This window comes from Periplaneta americana, chromosome 16, assembly GCF_040183065.1.
Source record: "Periplaneta americana isolate PAMFEO1 chromosome 16, P.americana_PAMFEO1_priV1, whole genome shotgun sequence".
NCBI lineage: Eukaryota > Metazoa > Arthropoda > Insecta > Blattodea > Blattidae > Periplaneta > Periplaneta americana.
The window spans coordinates 154,127,494-154,153,635 of record NC_091132.1 but is presented as its reverse complement, the minus strand read 5'-3'; the positions used below and the strand labels follow the sequence as shown (position 1 = coordinate 154,153,635).

At 37.4% G+C, this 26,142-nt stretch overlaps 1 protein-coding gene and 1 long non-coding RNA gene across 4 annotated transcripts in view; one reads left to right on the top strand and one right to left on the bottom strand.

Annotated features, from left to right (window-relative positions):
• Window positions 1-26,142, bottom strand: part of LOC138691464 (zinc finger protein 664-like) — a 62,646-nt gene that overhangs the window by 19,492 nt on the left and 17,012 nt on the right. For 2 of the 3 annotated variants that reach the window (XM_069813407.1, XM_069813409.1), the window contains exons 1-4: window positions 17,441-17,593; window positions 15,795-15,892; window positions 4,467-4,604; window positions 2,230-2,367 (exon numbers count right to left, since the gene is read on the bottom strand). In XM_069813407.1, the coding sequence (XP_069669508.1) occupies window positions 2,230-2,367; window positions 4,467-4,604; window positions 15,795-15,887 (369 nt within the window). In that variant the 5' untranslated portion in view covers window positions 15,888-15,892; window positions 17,441-17,593. Of the gene's footprint in view, window positions 1-2,229; window positions 2,368-4,466; window positions 4,605-15,794; window positions 15,893-17,440; window positions 17,594-26,142 lie in introns of those variants that run through there. The other variant, XM_069813408.1, reaches the window with a different exon arrangement.
• LOC138691463 (uncharacterized) lies at window positions 22,544-26,116 on the top strand. The gene is made up of 6 exons (XR_011329874.1): window positions 22,544-22,740; window positions 23,595-23,785; window positions 23,981-24,039; window positions 24,188-24,257; window positions 24,994-25,283; window positions 25,625-26,116. It is a non-coding gene; the product is annotated as an uncharacterized lncRNA (long non-coding RNA).

Here is a 26,142-nt window from a genome sequence, read left to right as displayed (position 1 = left end):
TAATTGCACAGTATGCAGTTAAATTACATAAATTTAACTTTAAGTAAAGATACCAGGAAACAATTGGCATTCATACAGTCCTCTCTGTAGATTGAAAACTAAAAAAAATTTCATATCCATTGTTCAAGAATTAAAACAGAAAATCAATATACCGAATTTAAAAGAAAACCTACAAATTAAACCAAACCCTCTAACTCTATTAAATATAGAATATAATCTAAATTTAACAGAATAAATACTAAAATCAGAAGTAAACACTGCAATACTAAAACAATTATCTTTAGAGACAATTAATATTAGGTACCCTCCACAAAACTGGCTTCATTTATACACTGACGGGTCCTTGATCTCCAGAGAACAAGGTGCCGGTGCAGATGTTACATGCTGTCTCTTCTCACTTTATAGATCTCTTGGGTATGGAACAACAAGTTTTGATGGAGAGATCATTGCAATAAGTGAAAGTCTCAGGAATCTTCTATGCCACATCAATAAATTTAAGTTATATTGTCAGACTCCAAAGCAGCTATTCTATCAAGAATCTCTAAACACACACCTTCATCTCAAACAGCAGAAATAAATAAAATGCTCTCTCAATTAATATCACTCAATAAAAGAATTGTATTCCAATGGATACCATCCCATTGTGGAATCCTGGGAAACGAGAATGCAGATGCTTTAGCAAAGATGGGCAGCACTGCTAATTACAGACCTGTTACTAAATCTACCTATTACTCTGTGAAGAGATTTATTAAATCTACATACTTAGACTTCAACAAACAAAATTTGATAACACAATCTCAAGGGAAAAAATGGAACTCTCTGCATCAAAATCCACATATAATTCCCGATTTACCACGAAAATCGTCTGTAGCTGCATTTAGATTGGCAACAGGCTATGATTGTTTGGCCAAACATCTGCATAGAATTGGAATATATCAGTTCCCTAACTGCCCATTGTGCAACTCAAACCAAGAAATGGATTCGAAACACCTCAAAATCTGTGCTTCAATGGCTGGTCATGATAATATCTTTGAAAAATACTGGAGTGCAAGAGGTCAAATGACTTTATTGTCAAACGTCTGGCATTAGAAAACAACAACAACTTTAAGTAAAGAAGGAACTGATGTTTGCATGGAAGCACATAATTTAAGGGTTACAGGAAAGAAATGTTGATGTCCATAATAAGCTGTTCCGAGAAAATGGTGTTTTAACACGTGGACATCGACTGTTTTTTCTCTGCAGTATATATTCAAACCTGTTTTACAAAGACTACATTGCTTTTTAGCGAATGATGACTCGACAGGCTTGTAGTACCTGTGGAAAACAACAGAATGTACTACTCAACTAAAAAATGTCAGAAGGTGGACATCGACTTTTTTTCCTCTGATCCTTCAATTACATTTTGTAAATCGAACAGTACAACAGGCTTCTCACTTTTTGTTTCTTTATCTTTTTTTCCTTTCTCCTCGCATTGCATTCTTTATGTTTGATGCCTATTACACTTTAAATTCCTCCTTTCAGCAATACCACAATCTAGTATATACAGTCACGAAGCTCACTATGAAGGGAATATGCATCCATAGATAGTTGGTAACCACTAAGGTCGCTACTATCACCTCATCACAGACAATGCGAAATAGTACCGGCACAGTCTATTGTTCCTAGTACTCTCAACAACTCAGGCCTCGTGACTGCATATATTAGACTATTTTTCACGCCAGTTGTGTACAGTGTCAGAGAACTAGTTTGGGATTTTACATTGTTGGAACATTTCTTGAACTCTTCTTTCACAGCCTTCGAAGCTTCTTCTCATATTAAAATTATATTAATCTAACTCAATTCTTTGTAAAATATATCGCTACCATCTTCCAAATTACTCATAATGGGCTATTTTTTTTCATTTTAACCTGCCTCGTCTCAAAGGATTTTATCCATAACTTCAGATTAAACCATCTGCGCATGCGTCAGCAGTTCAGAATTCCTAGTTCCTGCTCTTAATCGAAAATCAATTTCACCTGTTTCGAACAAGTTCTACAGCATCTTGGAACAGGGAATTGGGAGTTCATTATTGGTTCGGAATCAGTTCTAATCTTCTTAGAACATACATTGAAATACTGTGCAGGAGGAGGCAGTTCAGAATCGATTCTGAACCGTGCTGGAACAAACCTTATGAAGAACTGAATGCATTTTAAAACATAAGAGTCAGCAGAACCAGTTGGCCTCACTCACCTCAGCTTCATGCTTCGTGATGGGGAAACGAACTGGCAAAGAAGTTCCTTCACATTTCATCTCCGATGTGAGATCATAGCTGTGGTCCTCATATTCCGTCTTGATCTGACTCGGGCAAAGAAGTAATGAATTCACTTCCTGGAGAAAATATAACATAACAACAATTTTATATTTGGTGTTCTGAACTTCGTGTTATAATCTGAACTCTGATTCAAATGCAAGTGATTCGCTACTGCTTAGCATATGCGACAAATTGTAAAAAAAAAAAAAAAAAAAAAAAAAAAAAAAAAAAAAGATAGAAGGGGGGGGGGGCAGAGCAGAACAGCTTCATATTGGTAAAAATCTGCGACCAAATGTTGGGTGGCATACTTAAATTTTTAACTTGTGATAATCTTTTAATAGTTCTTGGTAGACACAATATGACAAATAGAAATTAAATTATTATATCGAAGCAGACATCTGACGCACATAATGAAAAATGTCTTACATAAGTAACATTGCAGTTATGAAGATGAAATTCATAATAATTATGAATTATTTCAAATTGGAACCCTATAGCTATTTTTGGGGTAACTATGCCTAATAACAATTATTGATACTGGCTATTTGAATGGCACCGGGAAGAGTAAACATAAAAACAATTTCTGACACACTCCTTTCCCTATATCTTCAACGTATATTATGTTCACATCAGATTTGAAGGTCGAAAGTACAGACGTTTCTTCAGGCATAACTGGAAGATCTACTACTGACTCTGGTCAAATTATGTGATATCTGCATGATGGATGTTCTCCTTAAAATGCCTTAGTGGTAAGATATACACTAAACTGGCCAATCCCATTGGTAAGTGTGTTCAGAGGTGTCCAAAGCGATTACCTGATCTAACACCACTAATTTTTGTGGCCTTTTATACTTTTCAGGAGAGCGTAGAAAGATTAAAATTGGTGTCAATTATAGAGTTCTTTTAATTAAGAGGTTTTTCCTGGATATTATTTGTTTATATTTCTTCTAAAATAGGTAATGTTGCTCATTTAACAATTTTCTTGATTATTTCCAAAAATAGAAGCGCTTAAGCCCTTTTACGACTACAGCCCAAACTGAGAAGAAGGGACTATTTAAACTGAAGACCTTTTTCATGTCAAAATAAATGGGAAATGTAAATTATTAGGAATGCAAAATAGGTCTTAAACAATACAGTACTGTTTACCCGCTACTTAAAGTTTTAAAAGGAAAGAACATCAGAATGTGATAAAATAGCTAAAATACAAGTTACACCTTTTTAATAGGAAGCATGGAAAGTGAACATGTGATGTTTGTAAGGAATAATCCAGGGTACTACAGCCCGTGAAGTGCCTAGACCGACCAGCCGGCTGCTGGCCTCACGCTCACATGCGGAGGCAGAGGTGGACGATCATCCAACCAGAATGGAGGTATCGTGTGGGTAGCACGATGATCCTTCCAGCCATTATAGCTGACTTTTGCAACCAGATTTCGCTACCTATCATAACTCCCCAAGTGCATTACGATGCTGGGTGGGCACCGGTCCCATATACTGGCCGTAATTTCGTGAGAAAATTTCTTCCCTCATGAGAACTCGAACCAGCGCACATTCTGTAACGCGAGTCTAGGCAGGATGCCTTAGACCATGACGGCATGGTGCAGGGACTTTTGTAAGGAATAAAGTATTAAATATTCTTAAGTCCTTCATTCTGTGTGTTCTCGATTCAAAAAGTATTTAGGACATTTGGTAACGTTCTATAAATCCAGTCAGGAGTTTTATTTGACTTCAGCCGTTTTACCAGATTGTAGAGAATTGTTTCCGCTTTCAGAATATATAAAAATCTCATTTTTTACAAAAAAATTGACTTAAGGCCTTTTTCCTCCCAGCCACAGAATTTGTTTCTTTGGGGACATGAAAAAATTAATATACAGTAGCTCCCAACACAATGGAAGACATGAAGAACTGTATTGCTGTTGCATGTTCTGCAATGGCCCAGAACACTGACAATGAATTGATCAGGGATGGAGCATGCACAAGAGTGTTGCAAATTTAAACTAAAGAATCATATCACAGTTTAAATTTAGGTTATTCTGGAAGAAATAAATAAGCATATACTTTTACTATCCCCAATGCAATCCAAAATTCGATGTCACTATAGTTGTAAAGAGAAAGTCTCTGTGACGAATAGGATAAACATTGGAAAGAAGAGCCAGCACACCCAATGAGCTTCACTCACCTCGGTTTCGGACTTCACTGCGGGAAAATTATTTGGCAGTATAATTTCTTCAAATTTTATCTCTGATTTGTGACCGTAGATGTCGTCCACGCATTCCTTCTTTATCCTAGACATGTGGTGATTCAATAACTTCCCTTCCTGCAGAAAATAGAGCCATTATGAATGAGTAATATATTACAATGTGATATAAGCTCACCACAAGTGCTACACGTTGCACTGTTGGGTCTGCATTCCAGTGCTTCAATACTACTTGCAACACAGGCAAGAAATTGTGGAAATAATTAAAAGAAAATGGAGAACAGATTTCATAAGCAGCGTATGTAGGAGAAAAGGTAATATTTCACAAGTGAGAGTGAATAAAATAGAGCGAAATCTGTAATGCCGTACAAATTCACATTCTACAATGATTTCTATATTATGATGTAATGTTTTATTATTCAATTTGGATATTTTATTTTGGCACTCAGCACTACCACAAAAGTAAACTTATGTAGTACATTGCGATTGAAAAAAAGCTCCAAGTGTTATTGGCGCTCAAGTACAAAGCGAGAAATATGACTAATTTGTGTCACATTTTCACAACATTTGATCACAGTCTACTATATACAGTCGCGAAGCTTGAGGTGTTTTTTTGCAAATCTCGTGATAAAGCGCTCCAAGCGGTTAGCAACTATAAACAATAGACTGTCCATGGTCGACTTTGGACTGTGTCGTATTTCTATCGAGTGCTAGCTCGTTTCGTATTTCACATTGATGCTTGTGAAATGTTCATTATTGGTTATAATGAAAATGTTAATGGCTAAAATATAATAATTGGAATAATAATATGGGACAAGGAGGGGACGTTTGTAGTGCTATAAATTGTAGCAACAGTAAGAGAAAGAGGCCAGAGTTATCCTTTTCCGATTTCCGAAAGATTCAGAAAGGTTCCTGGGTTTCCACAAGAATGCTGTGCAGAAACAAAACTGTTAATTTGAAATTCTTTGTGGCTGTTAGAATACATTATATCCTTAAATTTCACAATAAAATGTTTCAGTCTAACCGAAAGAACATTAGATACCGGTTAAAGTTCTGTCACTTAGGCTGCTAAATTTCCAGAGAAATAAAGGTTAGGTCTACTTTTTTTTTTCAGAGGATATATTTTTAATTGTAGCTATTACTTTTGTTATTATTTTTATGTGTTATTTTACTAAAGACGTAGAAAAATTAAGTTTGTTTTAATGAAAATTATTAATCACGTTTTATTTTTAATTCTGGTGGGATTATTATTGCTTAGGCCTACTTTTTTCTTCAAAGGATATGTTTTTAATTATAGCTGTTAATTTTGTTGTTATTTTTATTTGTTGCTTTACTAGAGACGAAGAAAAAGTCTGTTACAATAAAATTTATTGATCACGTTTGATTTCCAATTCTGGTGTGATTATTATTGCTTAACCTCATTCCTCTTTGTTAACTACGTAAGCCTACACTACAAGTACCGGTACACGTAAGTTACTCCATTAATTCATATTTCCATTATTATTGTTGTAAAGAGAAATGCAAATTAATATTTATTGGTTTCATAGTTAATTATCGCTATAATCTTGAATGAGTGAAGCTATTATAGTAAATGTCAGTTCGTTTAGCACAAATAAAAATTATATTAACTTATTTCTTGCAGGTATCTTCGAGTTTATGGTGGAATTTAATATGCTTCACTAAATAATAAATTAACTTTATGCATTTAATATTTCAATAATGGAATGAAGGTGTTAATTTTTCCAAAAGAATACAACGAAAGTGTAACATACTGCATTTATGGCATAGACATCTCAGATCTTTGCGTTCAACTCCTCACTGTCCTTGCAGATTCGGAGCTGCACTCGGGCGCGGGTTTGATCTCCGCTTGGGTTGATTACCTGGTTGAATTTTTTCCGTCATTTTCTCCATCCATAAGGCAAATGTCAGGTAATCTATGGCGAATCCTTGGCCTCATCTCGCCAAATATCTCGCTATCATCAATCTCATCGATGTTAAATAACATAGTATTTGATACAGCGTCGTTATATATCAAAGTAAAATCTAAGCACATAATATTTTCTGTCCTCATTTTTCGAACGATGTCCTCCTTTTTTGAAGGTTTGTGTCCTCTTTTCTATCGAAGCGAATCTCGTCACCCTATACCAAAGAAACTTACAAAACAATCTGCGCTTGTATCTTTCTACCTATTACAATCAGAGAATTTTCAGAATTGAAGAAAAAAGAAGGACAGTGAAAAAACACACTAGAACATCAAAAACATACTCTTTAACCTGGGAGAGGTTGCCGTATACAGGATCATTCAGGTAGTCGCATATCCAGTATCTTACTAAGACTAGTGTACTATAGGGTTTTTTGTTATAACTTCTCAGAGGGATAAAATATCGATCTGAAGTGAGAACACGTGTTTTCTTAAGATATGGGGCCTTCTTTTGAAGTATTACAATGTATAGTTTGTTACAAAACAACATCCATACCTGCTTTAAAACTTCCTGGCTCTAGTTTTTCCAACTGACTTTGGTACTGCAAAGTATATATTATATTCATTTTATTATAGGAAGGGGTAGTTTTCAGACGAAATACTGTATTCAAGGAAAGGTACAGAAACTTTTGAAAGGAAGTCATCAACCTGAATTATAAATCCACTGACTTTACTAAGGACTGACAGCAATTAGTAGTAGTAGTAGTAGGGTTTAAGAAGGGCGCGTCAGCTACTATGGCTATTTGCGCCCTTATCTAAAATTCTTAATATAACAAAGACATAATAAATAATATAATAAAATCAGAGTGCTAAAAAAACTAAAAAGCGTTGTCACAGTATAACGAGGAACACAAATGCACCATATATAAGGTGATTTCTACACAATCATAAAAGTGAGCAATTGTACGAACCTAGGTGGTTTTCTAGATGGACAAATAAAACAATAATACTAAGACCACCAGAGATAAATTGTAAATCATATATTAAAAACAATAAAATTATATAAAATGTTCGGATGTATGAAGTCCGAAATGTCAACAATGTAAAATCAAATAGAAAACTACAAATGTATCCTCCAGATGTAAAAGGTTCGGAGGATAAGTAAAATGGATCAATAAAAAACTAAATCACCTTATCCAAACCTGTATTCGATAAAAATCTCAGAACTGCATTTGTACAATTAAAATCATTTCCAAGAGCGTCACATAGTGTCGGCCGAATTCCATATTGCCGGCGGACACAGTCATATTTTCTACAATGCAATAAAAAATGTTCCACCGTAAGTGGAACACGGCACATATCACACTCTGGCTGAGGCTCGCCACGTAGGAGATAGCCATGTGTCAGATGACAGTGGCCAATCCTCAACCGGGTGACTAAAACCTCCTCGTGTCGTGACGCTCTTGTGGACGAATCCCAAACTCGAACAGTATTCTTTATAATTCGTAATTTGTTTCCCTCTTGTGCAGACCATTCTCCTTCCCATTGCCACCATATTTTATATTTCAAGTAGTTTCGAATGTCCTGCCACCTCTCGCGCCAATATAACAGAGAGACATTCAGTGCATCAGCCCTCGCTACAGCATCCACGGCCTCATTTCCTGGAATCCCTACACGACCAGGAATCCACACTACTCCAATCTCATAATCTGAGCTAAGGAGAGTGTGGAACAGCTCCTGAATTCTTAACACAAGCGGATCATCACAATTAAAAGACTGTAAGGACTGGATGGCACTTAAAGAGTCAGAACAGATAAGGAATCTGCCACGAAGGTTGCCTAATTAAAAACAATAAAGCTCTGTAAAAAGCATAGAGTTCAGCAGTAAAAACACTGGTATATTGGCTCAGTCTGTATTTAAATATCTCTCCATTTCTAGCGAAGGAACAACCAACACAGTCATTTATCCAGGATCCGTCAGTAAAAACTAATGAATAATTTGGATATCATGATAAAAGTTCACTAAAACGAAGTCTATAAACAAAAGCCGGTGTAAAATTCTTAAAACATCGGCACAAACTTACATCAAACATGGGACGTCGCATAATCCACGGTGGAGTGGTGGTATACTCCAGTGTGCGAACTGATGGTAGATGTATATCCAGCTCAGAGAGCAGTTCACGAAACCGCACACCTGCTGGATGAAGTCTCCGTGGATTTTCACTGTATCGGCCATAAAGAGACGAATGATGGAAAGAATCGTAAGAATTGTGCTCAGGCTGCGAGCGGAGCTTAACAGCACATGAGCACAACACGACATTATGTCGCCGATACAGAGATGGTTCTCCTGCTTCACAATACAGGCTCGCTATCAGACTGGTTCGGAAGGCCCCTGTAGAAAGTCGTATCCCATGGTGATGGATATTATCTAAAAGACGTAATTTAGATTTATTTGCTGAGCCATAAATAAAACACCCATAATCCAGCTTTGATCGTATAAGAGCTCGGAAAAGGTGTAAAAGCACTGTACGGTCTGCACCCCAGCGAACCCCTGACAAAAGGCGTAAAATGTTTAAGGATTTTTCACAACGCCTTCTCAGATCACGTATATGCGCCTCCCACGTTAATTTATAATCAAAGATAAGGCCCAAAAATCTCGCAGTGTCTGTATATTGCAACTCCACTCCATTAAGACGCAGTTCATGATGTGGATGTAGTCCACGTTGGTTGTAAAAGTGGACACAGTGCGTCTTCAGAGTGGAGAATTTAAAGCCATTGCGAACAGCCCACCCTGATAGTACGTTGATGACCAGTTGCAACTGTCGACCGATGGATGGAAGATATCAGGAGCTGTAAAATAGACTAAAGTCATCAACGTACAACAGAGAAGATACTCGGCCACCCACACAGTGGGCAATTCCATTGATCGCAATGCAGAAAAGAAGAACACTTAATACAGACCCCTGCGGAATGCCATTTTCTTGGAGATGTTCGTTAGAAAGTGTGGTGCCTACTCGAACTCGGAAATACCGCTCTGCCTTGAACTTCGCAATAAATGTTGGAAGACTGCCACGAAATCCCCAATCATGCAGAGTTTGCAGAATGCCATATCGCCATGTGTTATCGTAAGCCTTTTCTAAAGCAAAGAAGACCGCCACAAGATGTTCCTTCTTGAGGAAAACATCTCTAATGGCGGTCTCTAGCCGAACAAGATGGTCTGCGGCTGATCTGTGCTTACGAAACCCACATTGGATATTAGATAATCGGTTTTCCGATTCGAGTACCCACATCAGGCATTTGCTTATCATCTTTTCCATAACCTTGCATACGCAGCTGGTAAGACAAATTGGCCTATAACTGCCAGGTAAAGAAGGATCCTTTCCTGGTTTCTGGACTGGGATTACAATGGTGGAATGCCAAGCAGATGGAAATACACTCTCAGTCCAGATCTTGTTGTACATTGCCAGAAGGAAGGATTTTCCAGCTGGCGGAAGAAGGTGAAGCATACGGTTATGGATGTTATCAGGGTCAAGGGAGGTGTCAGGGGATGCGTCCAGTGCCGCCTCCAGCTCCTCGGATGTGAACGGTGCATTGTAGTGTTCAGTGTTATTAGATGTAAAGTTCAGAGTTAGATTCTCCGCAGTATCCTTAAGTTTTAGAAATTCTGGGTCATAATTGTTTGAGCTGCTTATCTGTGCAAATGAGTTAGCGAATATCTCTGCAATTTCTATGTGACTGGTGGTCGTTACGCTGTTGTTCAGAAGACCCGGAATTACAGAACTATGTTTCCCCATTATCCAACGGACTTTGTCGCACACGATGTTAGCTGGGACGTTCTTTTTCAATGAATTGACGTAATTTGTCCAGGACGTCTTCTTATCATCGCACACAGTGCGACGAGCTATGGCTCGAAGACGACAAAGTTTTCTTGGGTTGGATGGCGCTCAAATTGGCGTAAAGCACGTTTGCGGTCTCGGATTGCATCTCTACAGGCGTCCGTCCACCAAGGGACAGGGAAGCGTTTTGGTCTGCAGGACGACTGGGGGATAGATAATTCTGCAGACGTAATAACCACATTTGAATAGTGCTCTACGACGGAGTCCACACTTTAATATCCAATATCATCGACTGATATGGACTCCGAAAATCCGACCCAGTCCGCCTTTTTAATAACCCAGTTTGAAGACCGAGATTCCGCAGGACGTAAAGCGGACATACGCATTCGAATGGGGTAGTGGTCACTACCATGAAGGTCATGGATAACTGACCATTCGAAATGCGTGGACAAAACTGGGCTATAAATGGAGATGTCTATCATGGAGAAAGTACCGTAAGCCGAGGATAGATGTGTTGCTTCCCCGGAATTTAGGGTAATCAGATTAAGGCGGGTACATACCTCTGCTATTTTATTTCCTCTGTCATCATCAGAATTACAGCCCCAAGAGTGGTGAGATACATTAAAATCTCCGACTAACAAATATGGAGCCGGTACCTGCGACAGAATGTGTTCCACATCATTAGCTGTGTAAGGTATATCTGGGGGGCATATAGACACAAACTATTGAAAACTGGACGCTAGGTAGAGATATTCTAGCTGCTATACATTGATGAGGAGTGTTAATATTGATGATAGAGGAAAAGATACTTTGACGGAGTAGGATGGCACAACCTCCATTGGACCGAATACCGGCAAGATGATCGTACCGGTAAATATTGTATCCTGAAATATTCAGGGAATGTTCGGGTCGGAGGTGTGTCTCCTGTAGACATAAAATAGCAGGGTTCTCATGATAGATCAATTGTTGTAGTTCTGTATACCTGCTGCGTACACCGTTCACATTCCACTGTACAATATCTGTCATCGCGAGCTAGATCATGATGGTGGCTTCACAGGCGATCTTCTCTTCTTTTCTTTTCTATGGGTTGATGCCTTTGTCTGCAACTGCTTAGTCTTGGACTGTGGCGACTCACTTGCAGATCGTCCTAATCCTGATCGTGATCTTGATCGAGGACGTGATCGAGAGCGTGATCTCGATCCACCTGAAGTAGGAGCGTGACGTTCCAGTGTCCTATCAGCCCTAGAATCCTTCCCTGCTGGTCACGGCAGCGATCTTTCTAGGGATGTAAGGCCTGATAACAAGCCCACACGAGTCGTCTAACTCAGCAGTCTGTGTCGCAGAGTCCACATATGTCTGGGTCACGGTCTCAATTTGCTTCCCAGACATACTTGCAAGAGGTGGCGTCTGCGTGGATGCATCAATTCCCTCTGTTGCCTTCTGCAATACTGAGGAATAAGATTTTTCTCTCGCCTTTTTTTGTTGGTCGAAAATACGCGTACGCGCCTCGAAAAAAGTAAGATTTCCTCGGACTCGAAGCTCTTGAATATCTTTCTCTACCATATATTTCCACACCTGTGGAGTAACGGTCAGCGCGTCTGGCCGAGAAACCAGATGGCCCGGCTTCGAATCCCAGTCGGGGCAAGTTACCTGGTTGAGGTTTTTTCCGGGGTTTTGCCTCAACCCAATACGAGCAAATGCTGGGTAACTTTCGGTGCTGGACCCTGGACTCATTTCACCGGCATTATCACCTTCAATTCATTCAGACGCTAAATAACCTAGATGTTGATACAGCGTCGTAAAATAACCCAATAAAATAAAAAATAAAATATATTTCGGGCAATTTTTGGAATTAGAAGCGTGGTCCCCAGAGCAATTCACACAGTGCTCGAGGCCGGCACATGGGGATTCCCCATGGTCAGCACCACCGCACTTTGCACATATGATGTTGTTTGTGCAACGTTTTTGCGTATGTCCGAACCATTGGCACCTAAAGCACCGCATTGGATTCGGCACATACGCACGCTCGTACCCGACAAAGATATATTCTGGCAATCTCTTCATCGGACATACCATCTAGAGAATCTGTATGCACAACTCCTTGCGTGGTGTTCGACGAGGAGTGTCGCTCTACTCTGATAGGGTATGATCCCAGCAACTTCGCTCTCAACAGTGTCTCACTCTGTTTTGCAGATGCAGTCTAAACAAGGAGACTGACGTTCCGGAGTTGAGTTGCATTTCTGACCTTGCCTACGAGTCCGTCGAGCGCGCGTCTCACGTAAAATTGAATAATGTTTTTCATTGTTTTTTCGGTCCCATCCAACGTGATACTAATAAACTTTGGAGGCGGCACTTTATTTATTACCTTCTCAGGGTCCAATTCCATTGCAGTGTTCGTCTTATTAACTTCAGTTGTACTGTCTTTTATTATTTTCATTTTCTTTTGTTGCTGTTTTTCTGGAGGCGAAGAGGAGCGCGAAGAGGCCATTTTGATCTGGCCCCCCCTACGGAAATGTCGGCGTCAGCCTGCCACTGGGGGGGGGGGGGCGTAAGAAAAAGACACCTAAAATGTCTTCTCGGTCTGTGCCGGCCATGGGGACCTCCCCACAGCCCGATCCCAGCAACCCACTTCACGCAAGTTACCCTTCAAACTGGACATTACACACCTAACGGCAAGTCCTACACCAGAGGCGTGTCGCAGCTTTATGCCCCTACCACGGGAATAACAGCCCGTGGCTCCCCACTCTACACTGAACACAACCGCCAGACTACTTGGCTAACTCCGACCCACCTCCCAAAGACAGAGCAATCCGAGATCGCACGCAGCTTCAGGAGACTTGTGGTTGATTACACTGCGACACCCATACGTCAGCAGTAACACGTCAGAGCGATATATCCACCCCAGTGAGCAGAGTCGGTCACCAGGACGTTTAAATCGCCCTGGGCCCCCATTGGGGCTCTACGTGAGTGTACATGACTACTGGTCCGGGCTCCGCACCTAGACTTGCATATAGGGGCAGTATGAAGGGTCCACTATTGCTTCGTTGCTGGGCACCCTGTCGTGCCACACAAGTCGGAAGTCGCGCTCGAAACCGTGGGACACGACCACGGAGATAGGAAAGATCCCCGCTGGTGAGACGGGAGTTATAAACCTAAGAAACTTAATCTAATAATAGATATAAGAACTAGAAGGGGAAGAAGAATGAAGCCTCATCAGGCATTCTTAACAAATCCCGTCATGGTAACGGACGTGGCAAAAACTAACAGCGGGGATGTAGAGGTGAAAATGGCTGTGATGATGTGGTGGGCGTTCCGCATGCAATGGTGGCCGGCGAGGAGAAATAGAGCGATGAAAAAGACGAGAGAATGAAGAGGACTGGGTGGTGATAAGGCGATTAATGTTCAAAAAGAAAAGCACGAGAGCCACCATTGCATCCCCCGGTCACCAACTTGGCGGAACCCACCTTGACCGGGACAGCAATTAGTCCATCATAACTGACCTACTGATCTGACTAATATGGTATGAGCCGAAACAAATAGTACTGAAATTATCACTCATCTGCTGCCCACCAAATGCTGGGTAACTGTCGGTGGTGGACCCTGGACTCATTTCGCTTGTGTTATCACCTTCGTCTCATTGAGATGCCAGATAACTAGAGAAGTTGAAAAAGCGTCCTAAAATAATCGATTTAAAGAAAAAGGTGTACCAGTACAAGTAAAGAAATTTTAGGTATAATTGAAAAGAATTAATAGATTGTTAAGCTAATATAAAATGAAGTGTTGGGGTTGGGTGACGTTTTTGTCACATCTGTTACAGTGCAAAAAATGGCGACAAAATGAAAATTTTCAAAGCAATAATGATGGAAATTCACATGATTCTAAGAGAGACCACAAGGTGACGAGGTGAGAAAAAAACATTGAAAAATCTATTTTCATTTTTTAAAATTGACTTCAAAAGGTGTGTAGGCCTATATGTCACATCCGTTACTAAAAGAATAACTGAGCAGTGCGTTGGGTAGATATTGGTAGCTATTGCGTATGCAAAACAGAACGAGTTTCGTGTACCGTTGTCTTTTTGTGTGTAATGTGAAAAACGTCAGTTTACGAAGTTATAAAATGTACATAAATGTGTTGTAAGTGATAAATTCTTCTTTGAAGCGTGGAATAAATTACCACTAAGCCTTCTGCTCATTGTCTCAAACTTCTTTCATCATTATCGGTGAAATAACTTTTTTCCACCGAATTTTATTTATTTAGTAGGCTATTTTACGATGCTGTATAAACATCTCAGATAATTTAGCATCTAAAATAAGTAAGGTTATAATGCTGGTGAAATGAGTCCAGGGTCCAGCACCGATGGTTATCCAGCATTTGTTCATAATGGGTTGAGGGAAAACCCCGGAAAAACCTCAATCAGGTAACTTGCCTGAACCGGGATTTGAACCCGGACCACCTGGTTTCGCGGCCAGACGCGCTAGCCGTTACTCCACAGGTAAGGACTTTTTCACCGAATATTCTATATGCCAAAACGAAGACATAAAAGTGCTGTGGTTACTCCAATTGTTCACTTATTTCAAGTGTTCTCCCATAAAAGAATCACATATCAATTAGACCAAAAGAAGGTGCTTTTGCGTGCCATTCTGTAATACCATTAGAGTTTTAATTCCATGGACTGTACATCTGGCGCAGTGCAGAAGTTCTGTGAACCAAAGTCATGTGTTCCAGGATGAAAGCACAGTCTAGTATAAACAGTCAGGAAGCTTGACTTGTTGAGAGTCCTAGGAACAATAGTCTGTACCGGTACTATTTTGCATTGTCTGTGATGAGGCGATAGTAGCGATCCTAGTGGTTAGCAACTATCTACGGATGCATATTCCCTAAGTATTGAGCTTCGTGACTGTGGTGAAAGTGGAAACAACTCATTTCATCAGCTATGGACCAAATCTGAACCTCTCAGCATTCAAGATTGTGTGTAAAACAGTCCATTCCATGTTGACTGCACTACAAACTTTCGCATAACTTGTCCCTGACAAGACATATTACAAATGATTCATTCATCAGAAAAGTTTGTGTTAATACTTTACGTCAGAATAGTTACAATTTTGTGTTTCAATCTTCTAGAAATTTAATTTAATCTAGTAATAATAAATAATAATAGGGCTTAGTAATAACAAAACAAGAACAAGAGCAGCAGAAATAACAACGTTAAAAGTAATGTACCGATAATATCACAGTCTAGTCTATACAGTCATGAAGCTTGAGTTGTGAGGGTGCTAGGAACAATTGGCTGTCCCGGTATTATTTCGCATGTCTGTAATGGGGCGATATTAGCGATCCTAGTGATTAGCAACTATCTATGGATGCATATTTACTACGTATTGAGCTTCGTGACTGTATATACTAGACTATGATAATACTGTGCAGCTAGAGACGTCTCTGGATTTCAGGTAAAATATCTGGTAACCCTGGTGGAAATTTAACTAGGCCTATACATTCATATAATTAGTAAAACAGGAATAAGGGAGTAGACAAGGAGAGAGAAAAATGGTCTTACATCTGGTGAAGAATATGCTTCTGCTTTAACTTCGTCATCACATGACTGTACTGCCAAAGGGTCGACCTCTAGTTCCGTCTTGATAGCATCCATTACAACTGAAAAACCAGTATTAGAAAATTAACTGTTTGTTGTTTATGAGCTGTTAATATAGCTACACGAATCCCTACTTCAACTTCAATATGAAATGTATGTGATAGGCCATTACAATTACCATAAGTCAAGTTTGAATTGTTATTATAATAATTGCCAAATGCAATAATTGGATGCAAAATGTGAATATTTAAACCGCCACTGTTGTTTCCACAGTGACAAACACTGCACATATTGTGAAATTAAAGTAGGTACGAGTGAACCATTTGAAACAAGACACAATCTGTCGATATAATTTGTGAAACTAGCACTGAGGTACAGTAGCTCCGGTGAGAATGGTTGAATTTGTAAGGGATTTGTCTTCTCTACTAGCAACACAAACTTCCAACTTGCATTTTACCAAGTTCTACGGTGTGGGAATCTGTGAAGATTAGGCATCTATATGCCTTGAATATATGAATCTGGGATAGGTTAGGTTAGATTAGCTTTTTCGTATGTACTAAGTGAAGTAAAATGTGCGTTTCGTTCATTTTGAAGTGTTCTACCTCTTCATTTCACGTATTAAATAATCACTTTTAGATTAATTTCACTGATCAATTATTCTTTCCAATTTTTATGTATTTTCTAACATGTTTGCAAGACAAATGACGTCCTATATGAATTCTTCACAATCCCAACTACTTTCCGTCTGAAAATTATACCATTTTTCCTATTTTTTCGTCAAAAAACCTCGAGTGTCGCGTGCTATAGAAAACAAGGATTATTATTATTTTGTTACAGAGATGCAGTTGATCGTATATGAAAGACGACACAAAAACCTAAGTTAACGAAACCTAATAGGCCTATATCACAAACTTGTAGGTCTATATGGTAGGTGTATAAGCGAAGTACGAAAGAAATTACCTCAGCGCAAGTTCAGCCTCATTTCGTTTCACCTTGTATTGCAATAACATATGCATACACGTTACAGAAATTAATCACAATATAAGCACAGTCCAGTATACAGTCACGAAACTTGAGTTGTTGAAGATACTAGAAACAATAGACTGTGCCGGTACTATTTCGCATTGTCAGTGATGCGGTCCTAGTGGTTAGCAACTATCTATGGATGCATATTTACTACATTTTGAGCTTCGTGACTATATATACTACACTGTGCTACAGTCACGAAGTTCAATGCGTACGGAATATGCATCCATTGATAGATGCTAACCACTAGGATCGCTACTATCACTCATCATAGACAATGCGAAATAGTACCGGTACAGTCTACTGTTCCTAGTACCCTCATAAACTCAAGCGTCATGAGAGTATATGTGTATATATATTAAGACTGTGATATGTGTCTTGGCCTGCATAAGAGTGGCAGATCAATGAGCATTTAACCGAAGTTTTTCCCAACAGTAAGGCAAAAATCAAGTAATCTATGGCGGATCCTGTCACCTCATTTCGCCAAGAGATGGTGTACCTTTAAACTTGTTCCACAACTTAAAGCTTCAACGCTAATGTAAGATCTATGAAATACAATAAATGAAATGAAAAATATTACATACCTGTGGCAATGAAGTCGAATCTGATATTTCAGCTCTTCACTCTACTGTATAATCGTAATGACGAAGGAAGAAACCCTGAATATTGGCTATGTTAAAAGTTAAATGCTATAAAACTAATGATTTGAAAAGTATGCAGATACATATACTTAATCGAGCGAGAAAACAAATACCATTTAAAATAATGCCGAATGAACATGCAACGTCATAATAAATCTCATGCATCGAGAAGACAGTGGAACTGATTGCTTACTATAACATGTCAACATATGTGAACTTTTTTTTTCGATAAACTCGATCAAAATTCCTGATTAAAGAGTAATTTGAGCTCCTGAATTAGGAAAAAGCTTGGAACTGCTCTAATCGGGTCACATTTCTGAGTGTTCAGTATGTTGTTCTAATATGAATTAATTTGCTTATATTTAAGTTAGAAACTCCCTTGCTGATAAGCAGTTATTACCTCTAAACTTGGTTCTTATCGCACATACTAATAAAAATAAGAACAACAAATTAAATAACATTGTGACATAAGAGCTCGTACTTCGAATCAGAAGTTTGTTTTTGTTGACTTTGGTTTGTAATTCGAATCAGGTGTTTTCCTGTAGAGAAACCAGTAATAGTTCCACTGGTTTCCCCATCATAGCAGGTTCCCAACGATTCATGTGATTCGTGAATCCTTGTTTAAAATCAGACGGTGCATTTTACTGTCACGTATGAAACAGGCTCACAATTTCATTTTGAAATTATTGCCCTAACAGTTAGGTAGTAAAATAGTTGCAACATTGTTATGAGACTTAGCAGGACACTTCAGAAGATTCAGATTAGACCTTAAGTGCAACCCTGTTACAGGGGTTACTTAATTAAGATTTTATAGTCATGTACGGAACACTCTCTAAGTCCATTATCATATCCTTTTGTAAGATTACTATTAAAATTCAGCTCAACTAACAATGTTAAAAATTTGAAACCTTTCTTATGTTTTCATTGTAGTTTACTTATCGACTAGACCATTCAGATTAAGTTCTTGCACTTCAACAGAGTAGAATTTATTTTCAACTGTGTTGTCATGTTTGGGACATCAGCTGTCATATATGGGACTTGTGCACTAAAATGTAAAAAATGAAATCAAAAACATAGTTTCTTGGCATTCCCAAAGCATTTATTTAGACAGCAACGCATTTAACATACAACATACAATAGTGAGACAACATTAGCATGAAATATTATAGATACTTAAAAATTTGAAACTTCCTCTTTTGTTCACCTGTTTGGGTGATCTTTTCCACAGGATCCTTTGGCCATTTGTACTCCCCAATGCAAAACTGCTGCATTACTAATATTTTAATTCTATTACTTGAATGGATCCTTTTGACCTGGCCTGTGTATACTTGCCCTTCATATGTAACATTTACCCATTCTCCTACATTAAGTGACATCTTCATCAATAGACCACTTGAATTTCTTCGGACAGGGTGTGTATTTAGCAAATTACATTTATGTCATGACATGAAATACAGAAATTTCTGGAACCGCAACCACTCTGTTCCATAGGTTTGTCTTTCCTATTTCAGCTCTGATTTTGTCTTCATTAATGTGGAAAATACAAGTTTACAGTACTATAGCTGTGTTTCCAAATCAGCAAAACCTTTTACACACTGCACAAAATTGGAATTATTTTATTCATAATTTTTTGTCTCACTAAGAGTTTCACATTACTGTCCACATCATCTACCACACCTTTCCTGTGAGACAGCGAAGTATTTCCAACTGAATTGTTTCTTGTGTTTATCAGAAAGGAACTACATCAACCTAACCATGTATTTATTCTTAAATTCAGAACCTGGTATATCACTCCAAATTGCTTCTTCAGCAGGCCGTAGTGGATCCCCTGCCAACATAAATAATCTGTTATAAAGTTGGTTGATCATGACAAATATAGTGTCCTTATCCTTGCGTGCAGTATTACAATAGACTTGAAACGTCTTGGATTTATCCATGAAAAATGTAGCAGCTGTAAACAAAAGGATGCTGCTCCTGGACCATAAAGCATTTTGTATCTCATCCTGGTACTATTCACAACTGAGTGACATTGAAAAGTCCACCTGTAATATACGAATATTATAATCCAATTTGTCATTTTTAAATGTCATGGCCTGAATTCTCTTTAGACTGACATGTCGCATAATTTCAGGAAAATCGTAAATTACAATATCTCGAAGTTCACCAACAAAGCCTTCCTTCAAGAACAAAGTCAGTCTGATGTCTGAATCTTTTGCCCAGACCTTTCATGTGACTTTTATTCCATTTCATCAGATACACTTTTTTTTTTTTCCCCCCATTTGAGCAATCGTCGCCAGAGTTCTATGAACATGCAGAATTTGATGAAAATATCCAGAATTCTTCACAATAATTTATTTTTAGCGCTTTCAGTTTCAAAATGAAGTTTTTATGTATTTGACATCTGCATTGAACATAGTGTAAATTTCATTAAGAGGACATTTTTAGGTTTCAAATTGCAAAACTATGAAAAGCCTAAACTGAAGGCTGGATTTTCTTCTCGGAAGATAGCAAAAGCCTCTTTCAAAAACATTGTAATGTAATGTTTTTGTAGTGTCATTTCATTTTTGCAATTTTCCCATATAGCAATTGAATCTTTTCTGGGTATATGTATACAATGTCAGGACGAAAGAAAAGGGTTTGTAACCAAGTTAGGCCTATACAGTAGTCTTTCTGTTAATGTGTATTTTTTTCTGTAACTACTTTCCATCTTTTCTTGCAACTGAATACCTACACGTTCTGTTAAACTTGTGAGCAATGCAAGTCTCTCTCTTGGAGAAACTGGTAATGTCTTCATAGTTTTAGTTACAGCGTTGCTATAGATTTGTTTGCAGTTGTAAGATCGTCTTGCTGAAGTGAGGAGAGAACTTGTTGGAGATGGCAGGAATGTAAGCCTTACTTTTTGGATCTCTGCTATCTTCTTCTATAAAGTTAATATTTTTTTTAATGCATTCTTTTCTTTTTCACTCTTTCTCTCCTTCTAATGCTCAATCTTTTATTTTCTTCTTTCTGGAAATTAGACTTTTCTACTTTACGTAGTTCTCTCTATTTCTTCATGCAAATAGCACTAGTGGATTATTAGGTTTTTCATCGATTCTCGAGTATAAATATATACAATCCAATATTATATTATTATATAGTACCGATACATATAGTAAAAATTGTTCAGTAGTCCACTCGCAGTCCCTTGATTCCAGTTATTAACAATTCCATGTCACATATGGGATATAAAAACAATTGCAAATATGTCACTAAAACACCATTAAAATTCTCAAAATTGCAAAAGAATATTAGCCATACTAATACTATTTAAAAATATAAAAACTTTACTCCAACTATATGTTGCTTTCAAAAAATATGAAAATTATCGTTTAATGTCATGTATGGGACACACAAGAGTCAAATATTTCTGTAGTTTGAACCTTCCTTTGTTGTAGATGGATTTAGGTTTTAATACCTGTGAACATACTACGAATACTCGTACATTTCTCTGAGTACTCAAAAACTCTTCAATATTTTCTCAAAAAATGCTGCTAGCTACTACTAAACTTATGTTATTTTTCTTAGCTTCAGCAGCTGTTCCAAAGTCTTCATTTTTAAACAGGAATATCGCATACATAACATAAAATTAACCTAAATTTCAACCAGACTTGCTTAATATAAAGCTTTTTTTAACACCCTTAAGAAGAAAAAATTCTCCTTCATTAACTTTCCCAAAATCCTGTCTGGGTTGCCTTTTCTGTGGGATGCCCGAGGCCGAAAACCGACACATGAGGTACCAGAACAGAAACGGTGATGTAACATTTGCAACGTGATCTATTCTGACACTAATTTCACGACTGAAATAAATGTGGTCTCGTCTGATCGGACATAGTTATGATGCGAATATGATCTTGGGTTGGCGACATGCCTGCGCAAGACTGAGTAGGGACCTGTGGCGACTGGAAACCATTATGAACATGAGGAAAAATTTCGACTCTAATATGCTAGCATGTTGATTTTGATTCCAAATCAAAGATGTCGTGGGGTTTACATAATATGTCTGGCTTAAATAGACACTGATGCCATTTTTCATGATACTCTCATCACAAAATCACTGGCTCAGTCTTCTAAAAGCAGTCATATGAAAGAAACGAATGAAAATCGAAACTATTATCAGCGCTGATAACGTTGAGATTACCGTACTATGTCCCATTTGGCTCAAGTATCTCGATGTCTGAAGTAACCCCGGCCTTATTACGGCCTTCAAAGCACTGCGAAGTTATCTTAAAGCTTTGAAGGGCAATTAGAAAAGAGTGAGAAGAAAATTAGCCAAATTTCTACTTATTCATGCCTTCTGATTCTCTGATTGAGGTTCTGCCTGATATGTACCTCTCTTAAGAGCCAATACATCTCACTTGATATGTGTCAGAGGAAAAACAATTGTTTGTATGCATCTGAAGTCTGATTAATGTAACATGTAGCTAATCGATGATGTATGCAATGGAGGGGCATTAAGGAACTGGCCACCCTAATCCCATTACCTCGTAGCCTAGTTGCTTCATAAGTGGTACTTTTTGGTATCACTTGTGAGGTTCAGATCTGCCTTCTGTTCCACTTATAATTTATTTATGAATATAAATTGATTTTATCTGCTTGCTATGTATTTCATACTTTGTGCAACTCAACCGATGAACTGTTTATGCTTATAAATTGAATTATTCTGCTTTCTGCCAGTGTGTATCTTATATTTTTGTACACCTCAACTGATGAATTGTTTATGCTTGGAGATTTATTTCCCAGAATCAGGCATGGCTCGTAATTAGGTTCAATGTACCCCCTGTCCTTCGTCTCCGCTAATTCCTTTCTAAATTGTTACCGGTATTTCTAAGGGCCTGTACTACGATCGCCTGTTAAAGCTCCAGATTCGTATACTCCAGTTTAGCAATCTGGAAGTTAAATATTTTGTTCTGTACTAACAGCGGATTTTAACTGCAGGATTGTTATCCGGAAGAAATAGTAACATTTTTATTACGTTGGCAATGAAGTTACTGAAAATGTAGTGAAATTTATTGCGTTGGTATACCTTTCCCCGCGTATTTCATGTTTATGTTCCGTGTTTATATGGTACTATTTATTTTGAGGTTTTATTGTAAGCATTATTGTTATTATTTATTATAATGCTGAAGCTCCAGCCAAGAAAATAACAGAGTGAAGAACAGAAAATTACACATACTGTATGAAGAAACTTTACATGGAAGCAAAAGGTAAGATTTTAAAGGTTATGTTTCTTTTCGAATAGTAATAATTCCTACAGTATGATAGTATTTTGGTTTTAATTAGTAGGCCTAAAGAGGACGGATGCGGGTTCCAGCAAAAGTGCGTTTTTCTCCATAATCATTGTTTTATTTATGTGTAACTGCACAAGAAGTGTAGGTGGCAATTATTTTTGTATTGTAATTAATATTAAGTGTGCTTTCAGTTTGTTGTATAGCCTACATTATTAGTGAATAGGGCCTATTTCGGTAATTTTTTTAGAAATAGTGTACTTACGACATCAAATCATGGATCGAAGGCATAGTAACTCGTTTAAAAAGAAAAGTTCACTGATACTGATAATAATTAATGATATTTTTGGCCTGGGATTTCTAACCAACATTAGTACAGCAAGGTACACTGTTCCTAGCAAATTACCAATATTTCAGTACGTTAGGCCTACGTATTTTACTGTTAGTAAATGGGCGGATATTTTGTGTTAGGCCTATAATACCATTCGATCACAGATAGGACCTAACATTATTCTTTAAAAGAACAGCATGAGGAGGAGAGACGTTTCCACTAAAATGCAATATCTGTTGCTGCTACCAGTTCGACTATAATCACTCGCTGTAATGCACATTCAACACCTCGTAAAATAACACAGAAACAGAAGATATTAAGTTTTTTCCAAAGTTTCTATGTACAGTATAGTCATATGTTTGATATTGTACTGACAATCGTCCATTAAAAGCTCTTGCTTATTTAGGTATAGAAACTTAGATAAGGGAAAAAGAGAATTACAGTAGATCTTCTAATGTTGTAGGTTGCATATGGAATTAACCTAGTTTTACTTCCTTTTTAGTAATATAGAATGAAGCATGGGAAGAATATAGTAACATCAGCACAAATACAAGGACCTGAAAGCAGCTGAGAAGCAAATTTGAATTCTTGGAAAAGAACACAAAGAAAATTGCTGCTGCAGAGAGACAATGCAGGCTACAAACAATTGGAGCCCCTCCAACTGAAGCAAAACCAAATCCAAACTTAGCCAAGGTAAGTGATTTAATTCTCCTATCAGTTGAGTGATTTCTCAGTGATTTTTATTCATATTCAATGCATAAGTTCACTTATATGTTAATTTATACAATTATTACATAATAAGCAGAGGAAATTGTATAACACAAGTTTGAATTCTTTTTATTTATTTATTCATTCACTCATTTATTTATTTACTTACTTTTGTTACAGCCGAAGTAGTAACTAAACCAAGTTCCACTGATACCAGTGCAGCTAATAACACGAATGAGGTTAGTGTGTAAGGAATTAAGAGTCAGAAGAAGAAATGATGAGCTTTAGAGATAAAAAAAAATATATTAGATTCTTTAAAATTGTTATACAAATTTAATTTAATGTTGGTATTACATTATAATACTATTATTTCTTTTTTATTTACAGTACCATTCAGGTTCACAGTGCACTTCTTTAGTTTTTGAAGTGAAACTGGACATCCCAACAATATCTCCAGGTAATTTGATTTATACTACAAAACGTTCTTTCACATTCTACGTATGATCCTTACTTTTCCAATCTGAAATAGCTGTAACATGTAAACACATTTTCAGCCAACATGTTGAAAATAAAACTAACACACATACTATATGAAATCTACAGCAAGCAGTAGATAAATTAGATGCAAAAGTTAAAAAGAAAAATGTTAAAATATAAATTGTACATAATGATGAAATGGTCACAAGAAATGGATGTCATAAAAACTAAACATCATTGTATTATAATATTATGTGGGATTTGAGTGGGAATTTGAAATTTATAAATATAGGCCTAAAAATAGAAAGTACACTAAACTGAAGAATTTATTTCGAGATTTCTCTGTAATGGGTTTGTAATTAGATTAGGCCACATTATGGTAAGTTGTATTTCAATTTTACTGTGAGGATTCTCACTTTGAAACTTGTGAATGATTTCTTGTGTACAGAAAAACTGAAAAATATCTTTTCATAAGGTAAAACAGAAACTGACTACACTCTATTTACAATAGAACTATTTGCTTGGTTTTCTCTCTCTCTTTTTTATTGCAGCTTCACTTTCTTATTGTTAAAAATGAGTTTGGATTAATAGCACGTTAGAAAATACAATACTGTTACAGCTGCTGACTTTGAAGTGTCCACACATTTATGATAAAACATCATCTTTCTCCAGAATTAAATATCTTAAGAATTAATTCCACTGTTAAAATATTACAGAGTCAGCTGGTGCAGCAGATGAAGGTCTTCCACTGTACGGGTATTTACACAGTGTAATGAAAGTAAGTTTTAAGTGAAATTACTGGTTTATTCAGTGTAGGTAGTGTAGGCTAAACTCAGAAAGATCTGAATATAAGCATATATCCCTCTCTTAAATATTTCAGCTGATAATGGGATAATAGCTGATCGAGTTACACCCCAAGGATGCTTAAAAAAAAAAAAAGAAAGAAAAAGCAAGCCTCTGAGGAATGTATTAGCCACATTGAAAAATCTTTCTCCATCTGTGAACTGTAAGTTTAATGTTGACTTAATTTTACTTGAGATGTTAGAAATTCATGAACTTCAGTACTATTACAGTGATTTCCTTAAAAAATACATTAGTTGAAAGTTGGATGCTAACATTATAACATAGAATGATTTGAAATAAAAGTAAGTCATATCCTCATGTTTGCAAAGAGATGGGGTTTGGAATATCAAAAGTAAGATTTGGAGTTTTTACATTACTTTTTCCTCCTCTTTAATGGGTGGTCTATCTACAAAGACATCTTCAATTAGTGGCAGAAAGTAAATGCTACAATAATCACCCATTCTTTATGTTTTAACAAAAAATATGTTTAATTTTGTTGACCAGATTTGTTTGACCTGGATGACTGGGAGATTACTTCTTCTCATCCTTCTAATGGAGTGATAATCTCTTGCAGCTGTTCTTGATCCCTGTGGTCTCTGGCCTCTGCTTTATCTGCTAGTCTTCAGGATTAGGTTCGAGTCAGGTGATAATTATTAGCTAATCTAAGGTTTCTGGTTAGGTTCGGGTCTGGTTCAGATCAGGCCGAGATGGGCCGGGCCTAAGAATTATGGCCCGTGCAGATGTCTAACAAATGGGGCTTATAGCTGAAGTTGGCTCTGCCACAGTTTTCCAAGTTTTGTGTATTTGCATGTGTATTTGTGTTGTGTTTAATTACAGTTACTATGTACTCTTATGTATTAGCCTGTATATTATTAATTTGTAAATATGACATGCACCATAGCATATATAATGAGACAGTGGATGTAATAAATGATTATGCTTATTGTGTCTCCTGAAAAATGTCGTGTTTTGTTCACACGAAATAAATAAATAAATTTTAAATTTAATTGCAGCTATAGTGC